This window comes from Balaenoptera acutorostrata, chromosome 16 (assembly GCF_949987535.1).
Source record: "Balaenoptera acutorostrata chromosome 16, mBalAcu1.1, whole genome shotgun sequence".
Classification (NCBI taxonomy): domain Eukaryota; kingdom Metazoa; phylum Chordata; class Mammalia; order Artiodactyla; family Balaenopteridae; genus Balaenoptera; species Balaenoptera acutorostrata.
In genome coordinates, this window is record NC_080079.1 from 61224720 (window position 1) to 61251380 (window position 26661).

At 36.8% G+C, this 26661-nt stretch overlaps 1 protein-coding gene across 7 annotated transcripts in view; it reads right to left on the reverse strand.

Moving 5' to 3' along the window:
• The window catches only part of ADK (adenosine kinase), a 506491-nt gene that overhangs the window by 411474 nt on the left and 68356 nt on the right, over window positions 1–26661 (reverse strand). For 5 of the 7 annotated variants that reach the window (XM_057530671.1, XM_007166572.3, XM_057530670.1 and 2 more), the window contains one exon: window positions 26427–26480. The exons of the other annotated variants lie outside the window; for them this stretch is intronic. In XM_057530671.1, coding sequence (XP_057386654.1) covers window positions 26427–26480 — 54 coding nt within the window. The remainder of the gene's footprint in view (window positions 1–26426; window positions 26481–26661) is intronic. 7 annotated transcript variants of the gene reach the window in all.

Below are 26661 nucleotides of genomic sequence, written 5' to 3' on the forward strand. Positions count from 1 at the left end.
AAAAGACTCAATTTCTGGAGAAAGGGATATGCATTCATATTAAAAAGCAAACAGATTAAATAAAAGTCTGCACTTTGAATGGTAAAATAAACTTCTTTCTCTCTCTCTCTCTCTCTCTCACACACACACACACATCCCCCCACACACCCATCCCTCCTCCTCTCTTCCTTTCCCTTCCCTATCTCTTCCTTTCCACCTTCCCCCTTCCCCACTTTCTTTCTCATCCTTATTTGACAACAAATAAGGTGGAATGATGAAGTCAGCATGGGAATAAAATTATGCTCTAGAAATGTTCTGATAATTAACTCTATTTTTAAAACGATTAAATTATGGACCAATTTTTTTTAATATATTTTCCTAGAACATTCAATACAAAGAAATCAGAATCATTTTATGTTGTATAAAAATCCTTCTATAAATAAAAATTAAAAGTACTATCATTTTGGATATCATGCTTTAAAAACTAACATCATTTTCCTAAAATTCCTAAAGCATCATTTTCTTAAAATTTAACTTCTGGGACCTCCTTGGCCATCCAGGGGTTAAGACTCTGAGCTCCCACTTCAGGGGGCATGGGTTCTATCCTTAGTCAGGGAACTCAGATCTCACAGACTGTACACCATGCAGCCAAAAAAAAAAAAAATTAACTTCCAATTCAACTAATACTTATTTCTTAACCCACAGGCATTTAATTTGATTCCACAGCATTTAATAAGCAGACCTATGTATGACACACAAGCAGAACTGGATATGAAATAGTCACAGGTTTCAAGAAGTTCAGTCTAATATGGACAACAGACAAGTTTTAGTACAATAACAAAAGCAAATTTATTAGGGGTGAAGAGGGAGCTTTTTGGAAGAAGCAGTTGAATTTTGAAGTTATCAGGCAGATAAGACTGGGAAAGGGTAGAACAGTACATGCAAAGACACAGACACAAAAACAAGCAATCAGATCTTAAGGGAGCTTAAGGAAGAAAAAAGCTGTTGGCTGGGGATAGCGATAAAGGGGGAAAGCCAGTCTCAGATCATCAACTGTTTCCAAGTCATGCATAATAACTTGAAATTCATCCAGTAGACAATGGAGAACTATTAATGTGTTTTAACAACATGGTCAAGTGATGGGACAAACTAGTGCCTTAGAAAGGTGGACAATCAATAGGACAGAAACAAAAGTGCAACCATGTGAAGTAAAGAATGTGAATGTTAAGTAAAGAGAAGGGGTGAGAATAGAGGCAGGGTGGTTATATAAGGTGCTACTGTAACATTCCAGGCAAGAATTATGAAAAGAAGAATACATAGAGTTGGAGACTTTTTTTTTTAAGATTTATTTATTTGTTTATTTTATTTATTTTTGGCTGTGCCAGGTCTTAGTTGCGGCATGCAGGATCTTTGTTGACGCATGCAGGATCTTTCATTGCGGCGTGTGGACTTCTCTCTAGTTGTGACATATGGGTTTTCTCTTCTCTAGTTGTGGCGGGCAGGCTCCAGGGTGAGTGGGCTCTGTAGTTGTAGTGCGTGGGTTCCAGAGCGTGTGGGCTCTGCAGTTTGCAGCACACGGGCTCTCTAGCTGAGGTGCACGAGCTCCACAGTTGTGGTGTGCGGGTTCAGTTGCCCCGTGGCACGTGGGATTCTAGCTCCCTGACCAGGGATCAAACCCGTGTCCGCCACACTGCAAGGCGTACCCTTCACTACTGAACCACCAGGGAAGTCCGAGTTGGAGACATTTAAAGCATGTTATTTATTCATTAAAAATGTATTGAGGGACGAGGGAATTCCCTGGTGACACTGTGGTTAAGAATCCGCCTGCCAATGCAGGGAACACAGGTTTGATCCCTGGTCCAGGAAGATCCCACATGCCACGGAGCAACTAAGCCCGTGTGCCACAACTACTGAGCCTGCGCTCGAGAGTCTGCAAGCCACAACTACTGAGCCCACGCACCACAACTAGTGAAGCCTGTGTGCCCTAGAGCCCACGTACCGCAACTACTGAGCCCACGTATTGCAACTACTGAAACCCACGTGCCTAGAGCCCATGCTCTGCAACAAGAGAAGCCACCACAGTGAGAAGCCCATGCACTGCAAGGAAGAGTAGCCCCAGCTCGCCACAACTAGAGAAAGCCTGCACACAGCAACGAAGACCCAACAGAGCCAAAAATAAATAATAAATAAATAAATAAATAAATGTACTGAGCACCTAGAACATGCCTGACAAAGTGCCAAGCCTCAATGTTACAGAGATAAAAGTATCTGTGCCTTTGGGTAGCTCATAATCTAGAGGAAACGAAAGAACAGTAATCAGGGAAATACAAAACAATCTAATAACTCCTATAACATAAAATCTGGAACAAAATTTGTCACCCTGAAACAGAACAGGACCCTGTGGGGCTCTCCCTGGTACAAATCCTTTCTGTTTCACCTGTTCTTTCTTTGTAGGTGTCAACTGAAAAAAACTGCACAACCTTAAAGTTGAGAATTATGTTTTATCTGGAGGACTTTCTGAGGACTTCAAGCCCAGGAGGCAGCTTCTCAGAAAGCTCTGAGGGACTGCTCTGAAGAGGTAGGGGAGGAGCCAGAATATACAGGAGTTTTGCAATAAGGACCAGGTAGTCTGAACACCAAAAGATTAATTAAAGAAAACTAGATATGTCAAGTTAATGAATTTAGCACTTTTCTACATATAGGAAGATGCAAGAGTCAGGGCTCATGGAAATCATTCCTTTGTTATGCACCTTAGCTATCTAGGGTCAGCATCCTATTCTTTTCCTTCCTGGGTCCCCTCAGGATGCACTGTTATGGGGTGGCTGCAGTGGTTGAGGGCTTTGTCTCCATCCTGAGTTCCCTCAGGGCTCGCTTTGGGGCTACAGCCTTTGGGGCTGTAGTGGCTTGATGGCTGTAACAGCCTTTGTTTACTGATAAGGCATTTTTCATTAGCAAAGAAATGGGCTTCATTAAGCCTCCTAGACCTGAGTTCCAAAGGGCAGATTCAAACAGTTGCTAATCAGGGAAATAAAAATGCAGAAACAAAGGAGGAGCAGCATAGGGCAACTTCCTGGTTCCTCCTGAAGGAATATATGTAACAGTATCTTTGAGTTCTTCTGTAGGAGTTAAGCCCTCCACCCAGGTGGAGGATGGTAACTTCAGGCTGAGCACAAGATTCCTGGAGCACCGCCCTGGTACCTTACCACCAACCAATCAGAAGAAAGTCACACACCCTGCAGCCCTCACCACAAATTTTGCCTATAAAAACTCCTCCCTGAAAACATCAGGGAGTTTGGGTCTTTTGAACACGAGCCACACATACTTGCCTGGCCCTGAAATAAACCTTTCTTTCCTCCAAACTCCAATGTTTCAGTTTGTTTGGCCTCACTGTGCACCAGGCACATAAACTTGCTTTCGATAACAACACCAAAATATGCCACTTTGGCACTGAAACTGAGCAGGACCCCGTGGGGCTCCTGGGCACAGAAACCTTTCTGTCCCCCATTTCTTGGGAATAGACCCCAGACTCCAGGACCTTCCCTGAGTTCCAAAGGGCAGATTTGAACAGTTGCTAATCAGGGAAGAGAGGGGATGCAGAGACAAGGGAGGAGCAGCCAAGAAACAATAGTGCAGCCTTGGGGCAGGGTCCTGGTTCCACCTCAAGTGTACATATAACAATATCTCTGAGTTCTTTACAGAACTAAAACCCCGAACAAATGGAAGATGTTAGCATTCTTCATTCCAGAGAAGACCACCTGAGGTCAGATTAAAGGAACTAGGGAAGCTCATCAAGAGACTACCTGAGAGCAGATTAAAGGAGTGCAGGCCCTGCAAGCACCCTAATCCTTATCAGTAACCCTGCCCTTGAACCACTGCTATAAAACTCCTCACCAAATCCTCCCGGGCTGGGACAGACAGTTTTTTGAGGGGCACATGCCCCCTGTGTCCCCCTTTGCCTGGCAAGGCAATAAAGCTATTCTTTTCTAGTTCACCCAAAACTCTGTCTGAGATTCAATTAGGCACCAGTGCACAGAGGCCAAGTTTTCAGCATCAGCATGAGGATTATTTTAAGCTAAATGCAATCAAAACCCAGGAGATTCAGGAAAAGCTCCTCCCCCTCCCCTTAACTGCCTAATTTTACATTGAAAAGGGGTCTGTACCAGGACTACAGCTATTACCAGACATACTTTTATACCTAAGAAACTTAACAAGGCAATCTTTGTTTTCTCTCTGCCTTCCAGTGAATGGCCTTTCTCCCTTTGTAACAGGGAAGAGCAAAATCTGTCTCCATGTTGGATCTGTTTCTTTTACTTTAACCTTTGCTTTTCGTTGCTCTTGTTATTATAATCATTAAAAGGATGCTGTCTATAGCTATAAGCATACATAATGGCCTGCCTTGGGGAACCCTGCCCCTCTGCCTGAATGTTAAACTGAAGTGCCTTGTTCAGCTCACAGAGAGACATTCTGACCCTGCCCACCTGTGAATGGCTGCAGAAAAGAAGAAATTAACATCCCCTCCTCGATGCCGGCCAAGCCAAGAGATATGTTGTAAGACTAATGGCCTTTTTACTTTACTTCCTTATCTCCTCCCCTTCTCTGTTCTATAAAAGAAACTGGCATCCCAACCCCGATAAGCTGGTACTCTAGGACATTGGTCTGCCATCTTCTGGGATGCCTGGTTTTCCAAATAAAGTCACTGTTCCTTGCCTCCACACCTCGTCTCCTGATTTATTGGCCTGTTGTGTGGCGAGCAGAGCAAGCTTGGACTCAGTAACACCCTTTATATTTCCAAACCACTAACCCTTTCCTCAGTTCTAAATGTTAAATTAGCTTCCATTACCTGGTTGCCTTTTAGGTCTCATATTTTTATGGAGATGCCACAGACACATAATTAAATTTGTTTTTTCTCCTGTTAATCTGTCTTTTATCAATTTAGACCAGTCAATGAACCTAGAAGCAAAGAAGGGAAAATTTTTCACAGCCCCTGGGTTGGGCATAACACAGATTTAGGAAGTCAAGAAAGTTTTCCAGATAAATAAAGATCTGCATCTTGAAAAGGATGTAGAATGGTGAGAGGAGTGGTGAGAGATGACCTACAAGGAAAAGGTTTTTAAGGGGAGCAGTGTGTTCAGATACATGGACAAGAAGGACATGTTCAGTGAATAGCAAATAGACGCCAGAACTAGGGAGTAAAAAGCAAAGGAAGTTCTTTGGGTTTCATCCTGCAGACAAAGAGGAATCATTAAAAGGTTTTAAACCTAGAAGAAACAAGATCAGATTTTCAGTTTAGAAAAATTATAATTGGCCAAATGTAAATAACGTGCATATTTGAGTGTCCCCATGCATGGGAACTAGTTTGATAATTCACATGAATTATCTCACACTAACAATACAAAAGCTAAGGTGACAAGAACCAAAGGCTTACAATTGATTTAAGAGTACTCTCAATTTAACATATACACCATGACTCTGAACAAGTATGTTAAGTTTCTATTCCCCTATTCTTCATAGGAGGAAATATCACTACTACTTCAAAGAGGTCATGACAACAAAGGATAAAATACTTAATCACTAGACAGTTCTATTTGAAATGAGCTTTCTCAATCTGTATTCAAACTAAAAATCCATGGCTGGAAGATGAAGAACAAATCTGTTTCTTTTCTGAAAGGGCATCAATTCAAATTTCAGTATGCTTCTATAACGCATATCTCGGGGAAATGAATACAGTTTGGTAAAAGAAAGAACAAGGAACTAAAAAGAAGACCTGAGTAACAGTCTTTTCCTTGCCAATTATGATTTCTATGCTTCAGCTTACTCATTAACAAAATTAAAGGGATGGTACTAAATGTTCTCTACAGCTGAAAATGGAACCGAGCAGAACACTGCAGGGCACCCCCCAAGTACAAAAGCCCCTCTGTGTCCTCTGCCTCTTGTTTATAGAACAGGTTAAGTCTCCCGGACTTCCCGCAGTCACAAAAGAGCAGACTCGAACAGTTAATGATAGAGTAACAGACTCGGTGTCTAATGCACATTCTTAATTTATTTTACAGGTACTATAACTACCACCAGAGAACAGGACATAAACTGCTCCATCTTGAGCAGTACTGAATCTGTGGCACAATTCCAAAAACTGGCCTCAAGAGAACAGTATTTACATTATTGCTCATAATGATCTACATCTTTGTGGGCATCAAAATAATTGTAGTTTGCTCTGCTCGTATATGTGAGTGGGCGACTAAAATTGTCAGCAAACAGATTCTACAGACCCACGCTGACATCTTCCACTCTGAGAATATAGTGCCCTGTGTCATCATGAACAAGTTACAGAAGATGGACCTTCACCCCTAATCACATAGAAATGGAATGGTGTTTCACAGTGAGGAATTGAAAGCAGATCTTTTGTCCCTTTCCTGTTTGCCCATTTCTGTTCCCCTCTAACCTTGAAAGAACCTAATCATAAGAATGAGATCACTAGGCAATTAACTAACTCCTGACTTATGCTCTCCTGAATGCACACTATGCCTTGCCTAACCTGTTGATTATTTTCCAAGATTAGAAGTAAGAATGAAGTATTTAGGAGTTAAAGAATGACTAGCTCTCTACCTCCAACAGCCCCCATTAGCAATCCTGCAGGCAGATCACTCGGGTAAGATAACATCTGAAGAGTCAGCCAGCCTGCCCACAATGGAGAATGATGCAGAACCCAACTTCCTGCCTTGATGATTCAGAGATTCTTCCCCCACTCTTCCCCTTAAAAACTGTCATGGCTGAGCAGAATCTTTGGTGTTGGTCTCAGGACACGAGTCCACCTTCTCCTCTGATTAAAGCAATTTCCCTTTCTACTGACACTTGGCTCTCGAATTATTGGCTTTTGAGTGGCAAGCAGCTGAACCTGAGTTCAGTAACAAAAATATTCAGTAACTTAGGGACATTTTAATTACTGCTATGAGAAAAGAAAGGCATAAATTAAGCATTAAGTAATACCCTAAGAATACTTTGTATATGGGACACGGATTCACTTTAAGCTGATAAAACACAATTTTTACCACCAAAAATTCTGCATGTAAAATGGCCATAAGCAGAGGACCTTAGAACCATAACCACCTAAGGCCAAAAAAAAAAAAAAAAAAGGTTTTAAATAAGATTTCTACAGTTTATACTAAACAGTGTGCTAAGTCATTCCTAGAATCCTTCTGTTGACTGAAAAAAAAACATGCAACCTAAAAGTTGAGAATTTTGTTTTATTTGGGGATATTACTGAGGACTACAGCCCGAGAGACAGTCTCTCAAACAGCTCTGAGGAACTGTTCCAAAGAGGTAAAGGAGGAGCCTGGGTATATAGGAGTTTTTGCTGGGGGGACAAAAAAAAGTAGTCAAACATCAAAAGATTACTGCTAATCACAGAAAACAGACCCTCAGATTAATGATTTTAGTGCTTTTCTAGGTATGGAAAGATGCAAGAGTCTGGGCTCACTGAAATTATTCCTGTGATATGCATCTTAACAATCTAGGGCCAATATCCTGTGTTCTCCATCCTGAATTCCCATTAGGGCACACCATCAGCGGCAGCTGTGGTGACTGATGGCTTGTTTAACAGAATGGCAGGCAACCTTTTTCATCCACAATTCCAACCTGTACAATGGCTTTATTTACTCTGCCTTACAAATGTAAATGTTTAAAGGATAAAGATTAATAACAGTGATAATTCTGTCAACAATACCAGGTACAAAGTCAATGAGATGATCCCCAGAATCCTACAGTCTTACTGAAAAATTTTATTTTAAATTATCAATAAATCAACCCAGACAGAACAGAGATAATTAACAGACCTATACTTTTACATAGAGGTTTCCCAGATAGTGAAACCTGAAATTAGCAATAAAAAGAAGTGCTTCATATCATACAATATTCATTTTTCCAAATAACTAACAATGGATTTACAAGGTTAGATTATTACAGTTTTTAAAATAAGCACTTGTTTTATGCAGGTCCAGATAAAACCATTATGAAATACATACATAATTTTAGAATATACTTTACAGATCACAAATCTAAGATAAGAACAACAGAAAATTCCCTCAATTATACAAACCAATGGAAGACTGTGAAATATTATTACACATTAAGTCATCAATCAAGTCAATCAACAAACATAAATGCCTACTAAGGCCTATGGATACAAATGACAGTTTCTACTCCTAAAAAATGTGTAATCATTTTCAAATATCTGATGAGGTATCCTCTAGAAAACATAATAAATTTATACTATGTTAAGTCCTGAGGGCATAATTAGAACCAACAAAGGAAACAAATAAGAAAGATGCAGAAAGTAAGAATAACAGCTAAAAATAATGAAAGTCCTGAAGAGAGGCTGAAAATTATCCACTTCTGGTAAACACTGTAAAATCAGATACTACTATAATCTTTAAGGAATTGCAGCATTATTACTATTATTTTCCAAGTCTGACATATTAACAAAAAAATTTTGTAGAGAAATAGAAAGCATAAATATATAGAAACATTATGAAAATTAAGGGAGAACTTTATATTTTGATTCAAAGATACCCTAAATTAGAATACTTTAATTATAAAATCACCTACTAATATTAAACATTCTTAATATAGTAAGTACTAGAATATGACAGTCCATCTTCCTTTTTCCACAGATTATTCAATTCTACTTATATTCTTTCTTCAAGGTAGATTGAAGCCAGAGTCATTGCTTTCATCCATGGCAAATCTATACCTCTTTGCAATAGGAGATAATATTCTTCATTTTATGGAAAAGATATAATCCTACCTTTGTCAGGTGACTCAGTAAAATAATTCCAAAACAAGATATTGAATAATAATTTATAATAGTCTGGAATAAAATTCCCCAAACTACTAAAACTTTTAAAAAAACACCAAAAAAACCATATTATAATGATGTTTTCAGGAAGCAGTAGAAATAGTCCCCATTATGATCCTCTAAAAATACACATCTCAATATAAATATATATATCAAATATAGAACATATCAAAAAAATAGAGAGAGAGAGAGCATATCAAATATAGAGCACTAACCAAAGCAGCAGTTTACACTGTATACCATTCTTCTGAATGTATTTTTCTACCTCTCCTGGTTTAGAGAACAGTAAATAATTTTGTTTCTTTATTTTTAAAGGTGTCCTTCTGGATTGCTGAGGATGATCAAAGAAATCAAAGAAAAGGCTGAAAATTATGTCAGACAAAAGGGAGCAATAGTTCCCACGAGGTCACATAATTCTGCATATCCCCTTTCAAGTCTGAGTATAACACAAATGTCCCATGCTTTAAAAAATATTCACTCAGATTTCACACACTTTATTATCTTGGCTACTATCAGGGAAAGGGTTTAAATTTTCAATTCTTAAAAATTTTAATTTTCTTCAATGTGCACAGTAACAAGGAATAAAGACTGCAGCAGAAAACAGTTTTACGAAATCTCTCACTGAGGCAGTTTGTAAGTTTGACCCTGGTTGCTGTGTACCCAGGGAAATGTGACATAGCCATTTTATTTAAGCATTGTAAGCAATGCATTGTTAATTCTCCAACCAACAGCTATTTCCCTTTCCCAGAAGAACCCCAAATTTTGTTCCGTTATTAGGGAGCCTGTGCTTTGACCCATGGAGTGACTCTTGATGAGAATCATGGTAATTCTATCTTCTTTGCCAGTCAGAGGTCTAGGAATGAATATATAATGCAATGGAAGTCAATGATAAATTAAGGAGAAGTCTGCTGGGGTAATTCTGGGAAAGCTCTTCTTGCACTTAAAAAAGAACAAGAGGGCTTCCCTGGTGGCGCAGTGGTTGAGAGTCTGCCTGCCAGTGCAGGGGACACGGGTTCGAGCCCTGGTCTGGGAGGATCCCGCGTGCCGCGGGGCGGCTGGGCCCGTGGGCCACAATTGCTGAGCCTGTGCGTCTGGAGCCTGTGCTCCGCAGCGGGAGAGGCCACGATAGTGGGAGGCCCGCGCACTGCGATGAAGAGTGGCCCCCGCTTGCCGCGGCTGGAGAAAGCCCTCGCGCGGAGGCGAAGACCCAACAAAGCCAAAAATAAATAAATAAATTAATTAATTAAATCCATGGGGGGAAAAAAAAACTCAAGTTCATATTCATTAAAAAAAAAAAAAAAAGAACAAGATTTTCCTGAGAGTCTCTAGATATCTTCAACTACATCTGACCTCTGGAACGGCAAATAGCCATTTGTAACCATGAGGAGTAAACAGCCTAAAAGAACATTGGGGATGGTAAGCAGAAAAACAAAAAGGCCCAGGGCTCCCTGATGATGTTCCTGAAGCAACAAATTAACCAACCCTTACCTCCATATAAGGGTTGGTTAAATAATAAAATAATAAAATAGGGTTAAATAATAAAATTTTCTATATATAAAGTCATTTTGTTTTGAGTGTCCGTTACTCACGACCAAAGGCATCATAATATAGGTAGTATATAAATCTCCTGACTTTAGAGAAAACCAGTTCTGAAAAAGTTTATGCTTTCACCTACCACATATTTTAAAGGAAAAAGATTATAATTAAAGAAACCTAAAACTGGCATTAAAAAAATTCTCTCAGAATCCAGACTTAAAAGGGCAGTCATAGAAGTTATTCCAAACTTGATCACTGACACTAGCTGGCTGCTAGAATTAGAGGTACTTATATACAAAGTCATTCCAATTGTTGGAGAAAAAACAGAAGGATTTTGTTCTCTAACAAAACTTAAATTGGTAATATTTAAGGAATAACAAGATTGGCCCCTAATTGTTTCTTAGGAGTCTATCTGATTTTCTTGAAGAAGCCTGCTGTTAAATTTGATTATATTCAAAGACAGATATAAAAACAAAAGTCTCGGGACTTCCCTGGTGATCCAGTGGGTAAGACTCCGTGCAACCAACGCAGGGGGCCTGGGTTCGATCCAGGGTCGGGGAACTAGATCCCACATGCATGCCACAACTAAGAGCCCACATGCCACAACTAAACATGCCACAAGGGAGATCCGGTGTGCCGCATCTAAGACCCAGGGCAGCATGAATGAATGAATGAATGAATGAATAAATAAAATAAAAACTATTAGAACCTCTAGAAAAATGCTTATATAGCACTACAATTTTTTACTGATAAAGGAAAACAACAGTACTGTTTCAAGGGTGTAATATATGCTTTAAAGATAATGAAGATGGTCAAAAGGTACAAACGTGCAGTTATAAAATAAATAGGTCATGGGGATATAATATGGTAATACCGTATTGTACAGTTGTCCCTTGGACAACAATGATCTGAAACGTGCAGGTCCACTTATACACGCTCGGGCCCACTGTATACTACAGTAGTACACAATCCAAGGTTGACTGCATTCGCAGGTGTGGAACTGCAAATATAGACGAATCAAGTATACAGACTATAAATTATATGTGGAATTTCCACTGTAAGAAGGGTGGGCACCCCTAACCCCCACTATTGTTCAAAGGTCAACTGTATATCTGAAAGTTGCTAAGAGAGTAGATCTTAAAAGTTCTTGTCACAAGAAAAAAAATCTGCAACTATATGTGGAGATGGATGTTAACTAGAGTATTGTGGTGATCATTTTACAATATACATATATATCTTCAATATCCTATGATAAACCATAAAGCAAAAGGATATTAAAAAAAGAATGTATATATATGTATAACTGAATCACTTTACTGTATAAAAAAATTAACAACATTGTAAATCAATAATTAATATGCAAGAGGAAGGGGATAAGGGGATATATGTATACGTATAGCTGATTCACTTTCTTATACAGCAGAAACTAACACACCACTGTAAAGCAATTATACTCCAATAAAGATGTTAAAAAAAATACTTAATAAAAAAAACAACATATACATATATCAAATCATTACGTTGTACATCTGAAACTAATACATTACATGTCAGTTATAGCTCAATGTTTTTATAGATAATGAAGGATATTGTTATATTAATAAAATAGCTCAATTCTATTCTTTCAAACAATTCTGTTATCAAATTCAGTCAAGCTAAACAAGTATAAAAAAAAAAATAAGAATCATCCTTGGGCTTCCCTGGTGGCGCAGTGGTTGAGAATCTGCCTGCTAATGCAGGGGACACGGGTTCGAGCCCTGGTCTGGGAGGATCCCACATGCCGCGGAGCGGCTGGGCCCGTGAGCCACAATTGCTGAGCCTGCGCGTCTGGAGCCTGTGCCCCGCGACGGGAGGGGCCGCGATAGAGAAAGGCCCGCGCACCTCGATGAAGAGCGGTCCCCGCACCGCGATGAAGAGTGGCCCCCGCTTGCCTCAACTGGAGAAAGCCCTCGCACGAACCGAAGGCCCAACACAGCCAAAAATAAATAAATAAATAAATAAATAAGAAAATCCTTTAAAAAAAAAAAAAAAAAAAAAGAATTATCCTTGATGTTATTTGTGCCACCATAATGCACGCCTGTGTTTGTGTAAACTATATTATACTTTAACAGAATAAATATGTTTAGAATTAACAAAAGGTTCAAAGGTAATTATCTTACAAAATTGTTTAAAAGCCAATTCGTGCATCATCCTAATAATGTCCCTCAATCCTATTTAGAAGAGAGTATAGTTAATTTTTTTTAATTGAAAGAGCATATATATTTTAGTTCTTTCCTATCCTCATATTGTGTTTTAGTCCCTAGCTTTAAAGTTGACATCAGTTCGCCCATTTTTCCAAATTCCATCTTGGAAGCTAGTCACATTCCCTCTGCCTTCATTCCAGTGGGGAAAGCATCTCTGAAGAGATAATTATACAACTTAATATTTAAATAGAAAATAATTTGCAAGAGAAAGGAGAAAAAGTAGTGATGAAAGAAGTATCCACACTCACACAGAGGAAAATTGGTGGTAGGATTTGATAATAAAGGATTTTCCTACAAGAACATAAATTTATGGAAACTGTGTATGTGAAGCATATTTTCTGCATTTCTTTGAATTTTTTTGTTGAATTCAATTTGAAAAGAAATGAATCTTTCTAGCACGCAGAAATTCTGTTTGTCTCCTTTTCTGCAAGACACTCTCCCCCAAAAAATTCCCTTAATGACCATTTTCTCATCCAATTTAACAATGAAAAAACTCTTTAAAAAAGATCATTTCAAATATGATATATGGAAACCAGTTACCCTTCCAAAAAAAATTTTTTTTCAAATCTTCCATTGGTTTTTTTCTACCTCCTCTGGTCTTACCCAACACAGACCCTACAGACCTAGAAATCACAAGTGTCTCTGGCCTTCACAAACAAAAAAACATTAAAGTAGTAGGAATATTTGGGGAAGATGGCTTCCCTTTGTATATGCTACTAAAATTTAGTATATACAAAGTGAGACATTTTTATAAAGGTAACATCTTCACAAGAAAAAACACTTGGAAGTGATTAGAATATAAAGTAAAATTTTAAAAGAAAAATTTAAAATCTATTCTAGATAATGCTTCAATCACTTTGCAAAATGATTGAAAAAGCCAAGTTGCAATCTTAATGAAGTTCTACAGAGGGAGCTAGCATCACAAGGAATAAATTTATAATACACAGAACTTCAAGAAAAGACCTATTTGGTTGGAAATACTGGATTTCTAGTCAACATAAACTCAGATTATCCTCTAAGGTTTTACACCTTAGCCATCAGCCAACCCCCAAAAACCACAGTATTACCTACAAACTATGGTATTTTTCTAGTAAATCATATTAAAACTAATGAAATATAACATCCACCATAAATACAGTTTGTGAAGTAAATGTGTGTTTTAAATAATATTCTTCTAAAGAATTTTTTAGAATCTTCTTTTTCCTAAGTCACTGAACTTAGGCAAAGTAAAAAGCAATAAAAAAGATCTGAAATCAAATTGGAGCATACCTTTCCTACTATAAGAAAAGTAATAGAGTCTCTCCAAGCCTTAGTTTCCTGTAAAATGGGAATGATTATAATACCTACACCTACCTCACAGGGTTGCTGTGAGGATTAAATTAGAGCATAAGGGTAATTAAAGTAATGCCCTCTTTCCTTGCTCTTAAGTGTTATTCAATTTTTCAATACTTTCCAAAAAGAAAACATTATAGTTAGTAGAGAAAATACTAATTATATATAGTTAGTAGTTTTCAAGAACTAGATTAGCTGCTAACAGATACTAAAGGTTCCCCAAAACTCCTAAATTCATATCATTCCCAAATAGTCTGACTCAATCCTTAAGGGAATATAGACCATGTCGGCATAACCCTTACACTGTTTTTCAGGTAGATATCTGTCACAGCTGCACTCTCAAAATATTCTTGCGTCTGTTGTAGACCAAGAAAAATAAGAATTCAACACAGCAATTTCTACTCTCTCCAACCCATGCTGACCCTAATAAATTCACCCCATTGATACCACATAGTAAAATACTGTCAAGTAAATTATTTGTAGCAAAAGATCAATGAACTACACTTGGACTGAAAAGGTCTGGATAAAGTTTCAGACCCCACCTTACCCTTCCCCACTAAAAAAATCAAAGAGGTAGAAAGCAAAAAAGACCACTACCATTTTTTTCTGAACAATTTTATGCCTGAAACTCAAAAACTATATTCAGAGGGATTACGGAATAGACTAAAAGAGAAGTAGCTAATTAAAGAAACTATTTGCTTAATGGATAATAATGAAATAGCAAAGCACTAATCTAAACCCACAGTGATATGTGACAGCTAAGCTTCTCTAAGAGCTTAGATATAGAGAGCTAAGCTTCTCTAAGAGCCGAAGCCAGTTCAAGAGTGTTTTTATAAACATCATCATACTCAAAAAAACCTACATCACAACTAACCTCTATGATTCCTTGTAGATCAAAACTTTTTCACATATATAATTTCATCTAATCCTCATTAAACCTAACAAGATAAAATGAAATTATCACTATATTACAAATGACGATGTTATATTCAAGAGATTAAGTGATTAACCCAAGTATGGTAGTTTTATACTGTGTCAACTAAAAACTACAACCCCCAGAAATTTCCTTCCCTATGTGGTTTTAGGTTGGGATTAGCCACAAGAGAAATTTGTGTACAATTTGGGAGGTACAAGTGAAGCAGTGGCCGTTTCACTCCAAGGGTAGTTACTGGCTAGAGGTAGTGAAGACAGAAAGGTATGGGAGGAATTCCAATTTATCCTTATGTATCCCCACTCCACCTCCAGCTTACCTTTCCAAGCAGGCCTAAGCCCATCACCAAATGCTGCACTGAAAACTCACAGAAGTGGTAGCTTCAAAGAGCCAACAATCCACCAACTCTCCTCACAGTTCACTCCAGCAGCTAGACATGCCTAGCTGCTTCTTGAGAGCTCCAATTCATTAATCCACACACCAGGACTGGTTAGTGACTTTTCTCTAATCCTTTCTGGACCTCTACTTCCCTAGTTTTTCTCGCAATGAGTAAGGTTTAATCCCTATAACAGGTTTCTTATTTCTTATTACTCATAGTAGAACTGAATCTTACCTGATACACCAAGGATACAATCTGTGGCAAAACATACATAAACTCAGTGTCTTCTAGTGCTAAATCCAGAGCACCATACATTTCTTCAAAAACAGAAGGTGGTAATTTAGGATTAATCCTTTGAGGCTTTTAAGGTTTTACCACTAATAACATACATTTTTCATTCATCTATCATATATGCATGAATATATGACAAAGTTTAATACTAAAATTATCTCTTGTAATGAGTACTTCTTTATGTCAGGGTTAATAATTTTCTTTTAAACAATATTTAAGCAAACCTTTCGAAAGTTTCAAAATCCAGTTATAACAACAGATAAGAAGAAATTATGAAATCCTAGAATTCTAAAGTGAGAGCACAGTCACAAAAGTTCACCAAAAGGGTGAACTCTGGTCACAGATTAGCTTAGAACCATTAGTAGTTGCCTGGAATGAATTCAATCAATGCTAGTTTGGTATTCTTACAGAAGTCACCTGATGATATTAGTAAAAAAAACAAAGAGCAAAGAATTTGAACACACATTTAGTACTTATTCCTGGAGGCACAGCTTCATAAGCACAAATGGTAAATGTTATTGTAGAGCTTTTTAAAGATCAATTTAAAAAGCAATATAGTAAACAGCTACCGTACAAAGATCATGACTATATATTAAAAAATCAACTACAAAAATATTTCACAAACAACAACAACAAAAATGTTTCCCATGTAAGAGGCATTTGTAGCTTAGGATAAAATGTCCAAAGAAAGGATCATACGTGAAATCAAACAACTTCGATCAAAGAAGATTGCTGTGTTCTAGAGAAAAGGATTCTTCTACTGGTAACAAAGATTATGAAAATTCTGAATGTTCAAACAAATGAGAAGTAAAAAAGAAAAAAGAATTTTAAAATTATTTCACATAATATGTGGTTGTAAAATGTATATAACTAACCTAAATTACAAGTATAAATTTGACTTATTTCATAAACTTCTCTAAAAGCTTTTAGAGTCAACTTGGCCAAAAAGCTTTGTATTATACCATCTCCTTGGAAGAATGAGAAGTGCCTTGCATTTGGAATTCGGGTATACATAGTATACCTGACTCTCCTCAACTCACTCAATGAGTCTGAGGTGGTTTCTAAACCATAATATAATACTGTAAAATTAATCAGCCATTGAGAGCCTTGATATAGCCACTGGGTTCATTATAATCAGTCAGTACTGGGACTTGCACTGAATATCAATCCTTTTTATTTAAAAAAATTATTGTATTTTTAGGGAGCTGCTTGGTGTGATAGAAAAAGCATTTAAATGGGAATCACAAGACTTGAATTCTGGTCCAGCGTTGTCATTAAAGAGCAGTGTAACCTATAGCAAGTCACTTTATCATGTGGATCTCACCCATTCATCAAAAAATATGAATAATTAGTTCTAGGGTTCATTTCTAGAATCTTAAATTCTATAATTTAAAATATGTACAAGAAAGTGGGCCCTGAGAAAGGGACCATAAAAATGTTCATGGTATTTAAAATACTGCAGCTTTTATGAATATTGAAATCATATTAACCACTTAACCTTGTTGGTGGTCCTAGATGTTCTTTATTTCAATTTTGACTTTTCACTTCCCAGGCTTTTTTTTTCTCTTTGGCATTTGCCATGAACAAAATCTAGCAGCTTTATAGGCAATCAGTTCTTACGCTACTCTTACAAGACAATCTTGATATTTTCAAAGAATTATTAAGCCACACCATCAATAATAATGAATTTAAGAGCATATCAGATGTTACTGATTGTCTCTAAGGGCTCTGAACATGTTCTGAAACATGCTACTTAAATACTTAAAAATCTCCCCTGCTGGTTTAGAAATTGGCATTGTTCTCTAAGAAATTATAATATTTTTACACTGAACCAAAAATTAAGGTCTAAGAGTGTCCTTTCCAATACTCCTGCTTCATACCTCTTACATAATTCATTTATTTTCTCCCATTTCATCATAATCCTAAACCAATAAAAACTTAAATATACTTATTCCAAGATAAAATTTTTAAATTCAAGGGGTAATTCTAACAAAATAATTCAATTTTGACATAAAAGAATAGTCAATAAGGAGAATTCATTCAGTAACAAAAGGGAAAATATACTTCATATCTAGAACAGCATAGGGCTTCACTGGTGGCACAGTGGTTAAGAATCCTCCTGCCAATGCAGGGGACACGGGTTTGAGCCCTGGTCCAGGAAGATCCCACACGCCGCCGAGCAACTAAGCCCGTGTGCCATAACTACTGAGCCTGTGCTCTACAGCCCGCGAGCCACAACTACTGAGGCCGTGTGCCACAACTACTGAAGCCCGGGCACCTAGAGCCCATGCTCCACAACACGAGAAGCCACCACAATGAGAAGCCCACGCACCACAATGAAGAGTAGCTTCCTCTCGCTGCAACTAGAGAAAGCCCTCACGCAGCAACAAAGACCCAACACAGCCAAAAATAAATATATAAAATAAATAAATTAGAACAGCATAAACTGCTTGTAAAAATTCATCCCTTATCTTGGGAGCTATCTTGAAAAGCCAAGTAAATAAATGTGAATCTCTTTTAAGAAGAAGCTTTCCCCATGCTTTATGTAGTACAGCAAACTGAAAAAAATTCTCAGATATCAAGTTATTTCTGTCTGTGTTAAGTGGCATGGATACTTCTGAATTTATTTATATTTGCCTTTGGAATTTGTCTCTTACTCCAGCCAATTTTTATCTTTCCTTATCTCAATCTATATGTTCTGATCTCAATATTCTATTCAATGTAATACAGAATTTAGATATTCATAAATGAAAAGGGTTCTATCTTCTATAACTGCAGATATGTCCAACAATAAGAAAACCCACTATTACAAAATCTCCAATTATGAAACTGTTTTAAAATGTGAAATAATATTAATTGGAGAGTAAGTCTACATTGATAAATGAAGTCAGTATCTTTCCTTTAAATAGTGTCTAGCATAGCAACTGGTAAGTAGGTAAAAAAAATATTTATTCAATGAAATAGTGATATTTTTCTAGTTTATTTTAAATATCTCCACTTAGAAAACTAAATCTCTGACAGACTGAGAAAAATTTGTAGAAGACTAATGGAACCAGTTCATTATTGGACCACATACAGAGCAAAGTATAAATTCCATAGTTTTGGATTAATCAGATCACAAATTTAATTTCTTAGCCTTCCCTACTTAAAAATTATCCCTCAGAATCTTCAGTATGTAGAAAAACAGAAAACAAGAACCTGAGAAAAACCATTATGCTTAAAGAAGCAAGTGTCACTTTCGTTGCTGACCAATCTTCCCTGTTTCCTTGCATGTCAGTCTTCCCCAGACAGGGAAATAACAAGTAGAAGTATGAGGCATGAGTGGCTAAGTGTATATGGAATCTGAATCACAACATCTGGGGAACTAAGAATATTTTAAATAAAAGCATAGTTAATATTTACCACATAAAGTAATATCAAAATAATTAGTTATTATATTCTCCCATTGGTATACAAAGAATCAAGGTACGCTTTCAAAAAGCCAGCTAATGTAATGGTGCCAATGCATTTTTACAATATCATGATGAATCAAGATTATCTTCAGCAGATTAGAACTAAGAAGCAAATAACGTTTTAGGAGAAAAAGCATGGAATTATTAATTGGATAATTATTTTTGTTTTATAGCTACATTTCTTATGATATTTTTAAAAGCTTGGTCTTGAGCACAAAGAGATCTTAGCTATTTTAAGTGTAAAAACACAAATGAAATTATTTATGAGCAGCTTTCATGAAGGGCTGGTGTTGAGTTTTTTTAAATTAATATTCTGCTCTTATAGGGGCATACTCATCTAAGAATTTTCTTTAGTGTACAGGTCAAAAACTACAAAGCAGAGAGCCAGCAGCCAAAAGAATTAAGATAATCAACCAATGCCAAATCAATCAAGCATATACTAACAAGTGTAAGATCCTTGTTATATAAGCACTAGTCATTAAGAAACAAGAATTCATGTTATACTTAAAAAAAAAAATTAAGTTGTACCCTTTCAACCTTTAGACGCTCATTATGTTTCTTAACTTAGCTCAACAATTATGATTATAAAATAGAAAAAGTTCATCTTGTAATAGATAAGTATATTTAATAACCAATTAAAATTTAGGGAATTTATAATTTCTTTCATTCTTTCTTTTTTTCTGGTTATAGAAATAACACAACCCATTAGAAAAGCACACATAGGGCTTCCCTGGTGGCGCAGTGGTTGAGAATCTGCCTGCTAATGCAGGGGACACGGGTTCGAGCCCTGGTCTGGGAAGATCCCACATGCCACGGAGCAGCTGGGCCCGTGAGCCACAACTACTGAGCCTGCGCGTCTGGAGCCTGTGCCCCGCAACGGGAGGGGCCGCGATAGTGAAATGCCCGCGCACCGCGATGAAGAGCGGTCCCCGCACCGCGATGAAGAGTGGCCCCCACTTGCCGTAACCAGAGAAAGCCCTCGCACGAACCGAAGACCCAACACAGCCAAAAATAAATAAATAAATAAATAAATAAAGTAGCTATAAAATTAAAAAACCAAAAAAAAGCTTTATAAAAAAAAAAAAAAAGAAAAGCACACATAAAACACACATAACGGGCTTCCCTGGTGGCGCAGTGGTTAATCCGCCTGCCAATGCAGGAGACACAGGTTCAAGCCCTGGTCTGGGAAGATCCCACATGCCGCCGAGCAACTAAACCCGTCCGTGTGCCACAACTACTGAGCCCGCATGCCACAACTACCGAAGCCCGTGCGCCTAGAGCCCATGCTCCACAACAAGAGAAGCCACTGCAGTGAGAAGCCCACACACCACAACGAAGAGTAGCCTCCACTTGCCACAACTAGAGAAAAGCCCGCATGCAGCAACGAAGACCCAACGCAGCCATAAATAAATAAATAAATAAATAAAATAAAACACACATAAAAGTACAAAGAAAAAAATTAAAATTAACCCATTATCAATCACCCACAGATCTACTATTCTACTACAATTCTCTTTCATGATATTTACAAGCAATCTTTTTCACCTACTTAAATCATCACGATATTAAATATTTTCCTAAAAACATTTTAATAACTGCATAGAAAGAGAAAAACAAATACCATATGCTAACACATATATATGGAATCTAAAAAAAAAAAGGTTATGAAGAATCTAGGGGCACTACAGGAATAAAGACGCAGACCTACTAGAGAATGGACTTGAGGACATGGGGAGGGGGAAGGGTAAGCTGGGACCAAGTGAGAGAGTGGCATGGACATATATACACTACCAAATGTAAAATCGATAGCTAGTGGGAAGCAGCCGCATAGCACAGGGAGATCAGCTTGGTGCTTTGTGACCACCTAGAAAGGTGGGATAGGGAGGGTGGGAGGGAGGGAGATGCAAGAGGGAAGAGATATGGGGATATATGTATACGTATAGCTGTTTCACTTCGTTATAAAGCAGAAACTAACACACCACTGTAAAGCAATTATACTCCAATAAAGATGTTAAAAAAATAAAATAAATAACTGCATAATATTCCACAGAGTTAATTTAGTTAATTGCACTAGAAAAAGAGAATAGTTCATTTAAGATTTATCCAATAGTATGGCACTTGCCTTTTAAGAGAATTGAAAATTTTGTGTTTTCTGTAAAATGTGTATATATTAAAACACAGGTCATTTGGCTCCTAATAAGATTTAGACTCCTTTCCAACATCATTTTTAATTGAAATAAAGTAATTAAAGCAAAGAGTAACCTAGAAAAGATGTGATTTTTTAATGCTAAATAGTGACAAAAGAAAAGGTCTAACCTGAAAATCTGCTTCAATCAATAAAATGTATTTTTCCTGTCATAACGCCATACAATTTTTTTTTCCAGAGCACTTCCATTAGATTAAAAATTTGAGGGGCTTCCCTGGTGGCGCAGTGGTTGAGAATCCGCCTGCCAATGCAGGGGACACAGGTTCAAGCCCTGGCCTGGGAAGATCCCACACGCCACGGAGCAACTAAGCCAGTGCGCCACAACTACTGAGCCTGTGCTCTAGAGCCCGTGAGCCACAACTACTGAGCCCATGTGCCACAACTACGGAAGCCCATGCGCCTACAGCCCGTGCTCCACAATGAGAGAAGCCACTGCAATGAGAAGCCCACACACTGCAACGAAGAGTAGCCCCCGCTCTCTGCAACTAGAGAAAGCCCGTGCGCAGCAACGAACACCCAACACAGCCAAAAATAAATAAATAAAATAAATTTTTTTAAAAAAAATTTGAGCTATTAATCTATCATCACACTACATGCCTTGAAGAGTTTCTCTAAGAATTATGACAGATTTAAGCTAAATATCTACCTCTCTTTTCCAGTCTGTGGTATGGCCTAATGATATTCATTTTAACCATAACTGGCAAAGATTAGGGACATCACTAATTTTCCTACACAGCTAAATATGTAGTTATGGTAGAAAAATAATAACTCCAATATACTTTTAGTGATACATGCTAACTTATAAAATAATTACTATGTAATATATTCAAAGAGGAATAAAAATCTGTAAGAAGAATGATAAGAAAAAGTATATAACAATCAAATCCAGAAGATATTCCAAGTGGCCTAACATAAAAGAAAGAAAATTCTGGAAAAGTACATATTATTTACACTCAGCTAGTATGTTTTATACCTGATACTGTTAACGAGACAGGATTGCCCTACCAAAGGTCTGCTATGGAATATCCAGAAGACGTATTAGACACTGTGAGAAGAAAAAAATCATCTATCCAAATTTAACACATTCTAGGTGAAAATACAATTTGAAACCCTCAATCTTTTGTTTCGAAATTCATAGTCATAAAGCAAGGCTGGTATTAAAATTCATTTGGCCTAAAGATAAGCAAAACTCCTTCACTGAGAACTACAAAGCACTGCTGAGAGAAATTAAAGATGGACTAAATACTGTTAAAATGTCAATTCTCTCTCAAATAGATTCAACATCCCCATGATAATCCCAAAAGGTTTTCCTGAGGAAATTGATACGCTGATTCTAAAATATATGGCAATGTAAAGGCTCTAGTACATCCAAAGCAATCTTGTAAATGAAGAACAAAGTGGGAGGACTTACAGCAAGTGACTTCAATACTTACTATACTGTGTGACTAGCATAAAGAGTGACAAGTAAATCAACGGAACAGGATAAACCCATATTTCTAGTTATTTTATTTTCAACAAAGGCATCAAAACAATTCAGTGGACAAATAAAGTCTATTCAGCAAATGGTGCTGAAATAACTAGATATCCATATAGATAAAGGAGAATGAACATCGACATCTACCTCACATCATATACAAATATTAATGCATAATAGATCACAGACCTAAACAAAACAGCTCAAACCATACAGTTTTTAAAGAAAAATATAAATAAGAGTATCTTCATAAATTGAGGGCAAAGGTTTTTTAGATGAACAAAGTAATAATCATAAAGGCAAAAACTGATAAATTAGACTTTATAAAAATTTAAAACTTGCTTATCAAAAGGCACTATTAAGAAAAAATGGTAAGCCTGGGACTGGAGAAAAAAATTGTAAAACATACATCTCACATTGATTGGTATCCAGAATATATAAAGAATTCCAACAACTCATCAATAAAAGGCCAAAACAATCTAATTTTTTTCATCAGCAAAAGATGTGAACAGACTCTTCACCAAAGAAAATATACATGGCCAATACGCTAATGAAAAACTACTCAATATCATCAGTCATCATGGAAATGCAAATTAAACCACTCTGAGATACCATTACATATCCACCAGAATAGCTAAAATTAGCAAGACCAACAAATACTAAATGTTGATGAGGATGTAGAGCAACTAGAACTCTCATATATTGCTGGTAGGAATGTAAAACGGTACCACTTTAAAAGAAAATCTAGGGGCTTCCCTGGTGGTGCAGCGGTTGAGAATCCGCCTGCCAATGCAGGGGACACGGGTTTGAGCCCTGGTCTGGGAAGATCTCACATGCCGCGGAGCAACTGGGCCCGTGAGCCACAACTACTGAGCCTGCACGTCTGGAGCCTGTGCTCAGCAACAAGAGAGGCTGCAATAGTGAAAGGCCCACACACCGCGATGAAGAGTGGCCCCTGCTCGCCGCAACTAGAGAAAGCCCTCGCACAGAAACGAAGACCCAACACAGCCAAAAAAAAAAAAAAAAAGAAAATCTAGTAGTTCCTTATAGAACCAAATATACTATTACCCTAGTGACTCAGCAGCAAATCTATTCCTGAGTAATTATCCATGAGAAATAAAAACATGTTCACAAAGACTTATACAAAAATATTAACAGCAACTTTATTCATAGTAGCCAAACGAAAGGAAACAGCCTAGACATCCACCAATAAGAGAACAGATGAACCATGGAATGTTAATCAGCAATAAAATAAATTAAATAATATATGCAACAACATGAAAGAATCTAAAAAATATTATACTGAGTGAAAGAAGTATTATATAAAACATAACGTACATATGATTCCATTAATAAGAAATTCCAGAACAGGAAAAACTTAATCTACAGTAGAAAAAAATCATAGAAAGGGTTACCTCTCGGAGGGTAGGAGCAGAGAGTGACTACAAAGAGGCATAAGGGAATTTCCTGATAGAGGACTGGGTTACAAACATTTATGCACTTCTCAAAACTCAGCAAATGTACACTTAAGATCTGTGCATTTCACTGTATGAAAATATTTACAGGTAAAGACAAAAAACTCTAAACTATTGAATTCTAGGTGATGGTATGCATGTTGAAATATTTATGGGGAAACATATTGATGTCTGCAATTTACTTTTGAAATGCATTCAAAAAGCAGATGAAGTAATGGATAGACAAAAGAATGGATAAGGTGAAAAAGAGTAAAATGTTAATGATAAAATCTAGGTGGGTATATGTGTAATTATATACTATACATTTAAAATTTTTCATAATAAAATCTAAGAAAAAAAATCAGTCTATCCATGAGGGTGAACTATATCACAGACAGCTAAAGAAACTGTAAATGAATTAACACATTCATATGGGTTACATATTAAATAATATGAAAATATTCACAGTATTGCAGTTTTCTGGTATTTTTAATATTGGTCATAGTCTCCAAGGGCCAAAGGAACCTCTAGGTTGACTACCTAATTCCCAAAACAGAAAAGTTCTGTTACCAAACCTATAAGTAAGCAACCAACCAATGGTACAGTGACAATCACCTACCCTCACTGACTAGGCAGCAAAGAAAGAAATTATATAAAATTCCTTAACAATAAATTTGAGAACCCACGATGGAGATTATAATCAAATGAAGACATAACAAATATAAAAATACTGATGAAAGGCTAGCATAACAATGGGATATATCAACTCTAAGAACTCTTAAATCCTTTTCTTACACGTTGAGCCTACCATTTTACGATTAACACTTACTATAATCCCTTCTATAAGACAGAAGAAAGAAAATAATTTGGAAAAGATTCAGGACAGAGTTTTTAAATAGCACCTTAAAAAGTACTCAGAAAAATCATTACTTAACCTTGAGAAGAAAATAATAGTCTTGAAGCACTCAATCTACAGAAAAAGTTATTCTCCATAACTTGAGTACAAATGAAGATTACATTTAAACTAAACCACGAGGGACTTGAGTCAGATATTAAAGTATCTTTAACATAAGGGAGTGTCAAACATTAAGGAAACTCCCAAGGAAGTTTGTAAAATTCACCAATGTATTTATAAAAAGGACAGATAGAACCTTGACTATCATCAATAATAAGCGCAGCCCGTACAACACTGTAAATCAACTATACTTCAATTAAAATAATAATAGCAATAATAATAAGTGAGGTCCAACCTGTAGGTGTAGTTAGCCTCAAATTCCTCAAACTTAATTCTACATTATTATTTGACATTAGGTGTTTCAATAATAATTACAATTATCAGAACTTTCTTATGCACAATGGAGAAAAAAAAGTAGCCTACTAGAAAACAGAAGCATATACTTTATTTTAGCTTCCCTCTTTGGACAATCCTATGATATTGAAAAGAGATGAAATTTTTTTTTTAAGATTTTTTTTTTTTGATGTGGACCATTTTTTTTCGAGTCCTCATTGAATTTGTTACAATATTGCTTTTGTTTTGTATGTTTTCGCTTTTTAGCCCTGAGGCATGAGGGATCTTAGCTCCCTGACCAGGGATCGAACCCACACCCCCTGCATTGGAAGGCGAAGTCTTAACCAATGGACCGCCAGGGAAGTCCCAGAGATGAATTTTTAAAACTCCCAAGTCTGTAATTTTTAACTAAAAACCTCACAGTTCCTGTGAGGTAGTAATCTTTTTAGATACTACCACAGGGCAGAAAAATAGCAACAGAGATATCCCAGAATCATGTATACAGCTATCCTACCTGAAAGATAGGATCCTACAAACATTAAAATTTTTTAAAGGAACAAAATTTTATTCACATTTAAAACTTTATATTTAAAGTGTTTTACTGTGTGCTAAACAGAGTTAGGCATTTACTTTTTCATAAGACAACAAACAAAATCATATTTCTCCACCTTAAGCACAGGGTGGAAGTCAACTGAGCAAGAGCCAAAGTTAACAATGACAGTTTAACATTTTATCTGGGGAAAGAAAATGAAACGACCTATTTCCGAATATGCCCTTAGTCTAGAGGATGGGATACAATACTCCATATTCTAATGTGTGCATAGGAAGAATTATTTCCTGTGTTAACCTTCTGTAGTTTAAATTATCCTAATCCTACTAGGATTAAGATCATAATATTGATTACATCTTTATATTTTATACCCCACAGAATTCAAAAAATCAGATTGTTTACATGCATCTACTCCATAGACAGAGTAAATTATGTACAGCCTAGAGTTTAATGCACTTACAGTTCCTTGTGTTTCTCTTCAGCCAAGATTTGGTCATTCAGTTTAAGAGAATACCTGTTAACACAGAAACAAAAATATACTGGTCATATAAACATATGTTTGCCTCGTGGACATCTGACTGTGGTATCAACATACAGCCAGTTGACCCCTATCAAATAAACACTACCACACTGTTAACAGGTCTCTATCTTAATTGATAAAACATTTAAAACTGCCTAAGTTCTTTTTTTTTAGT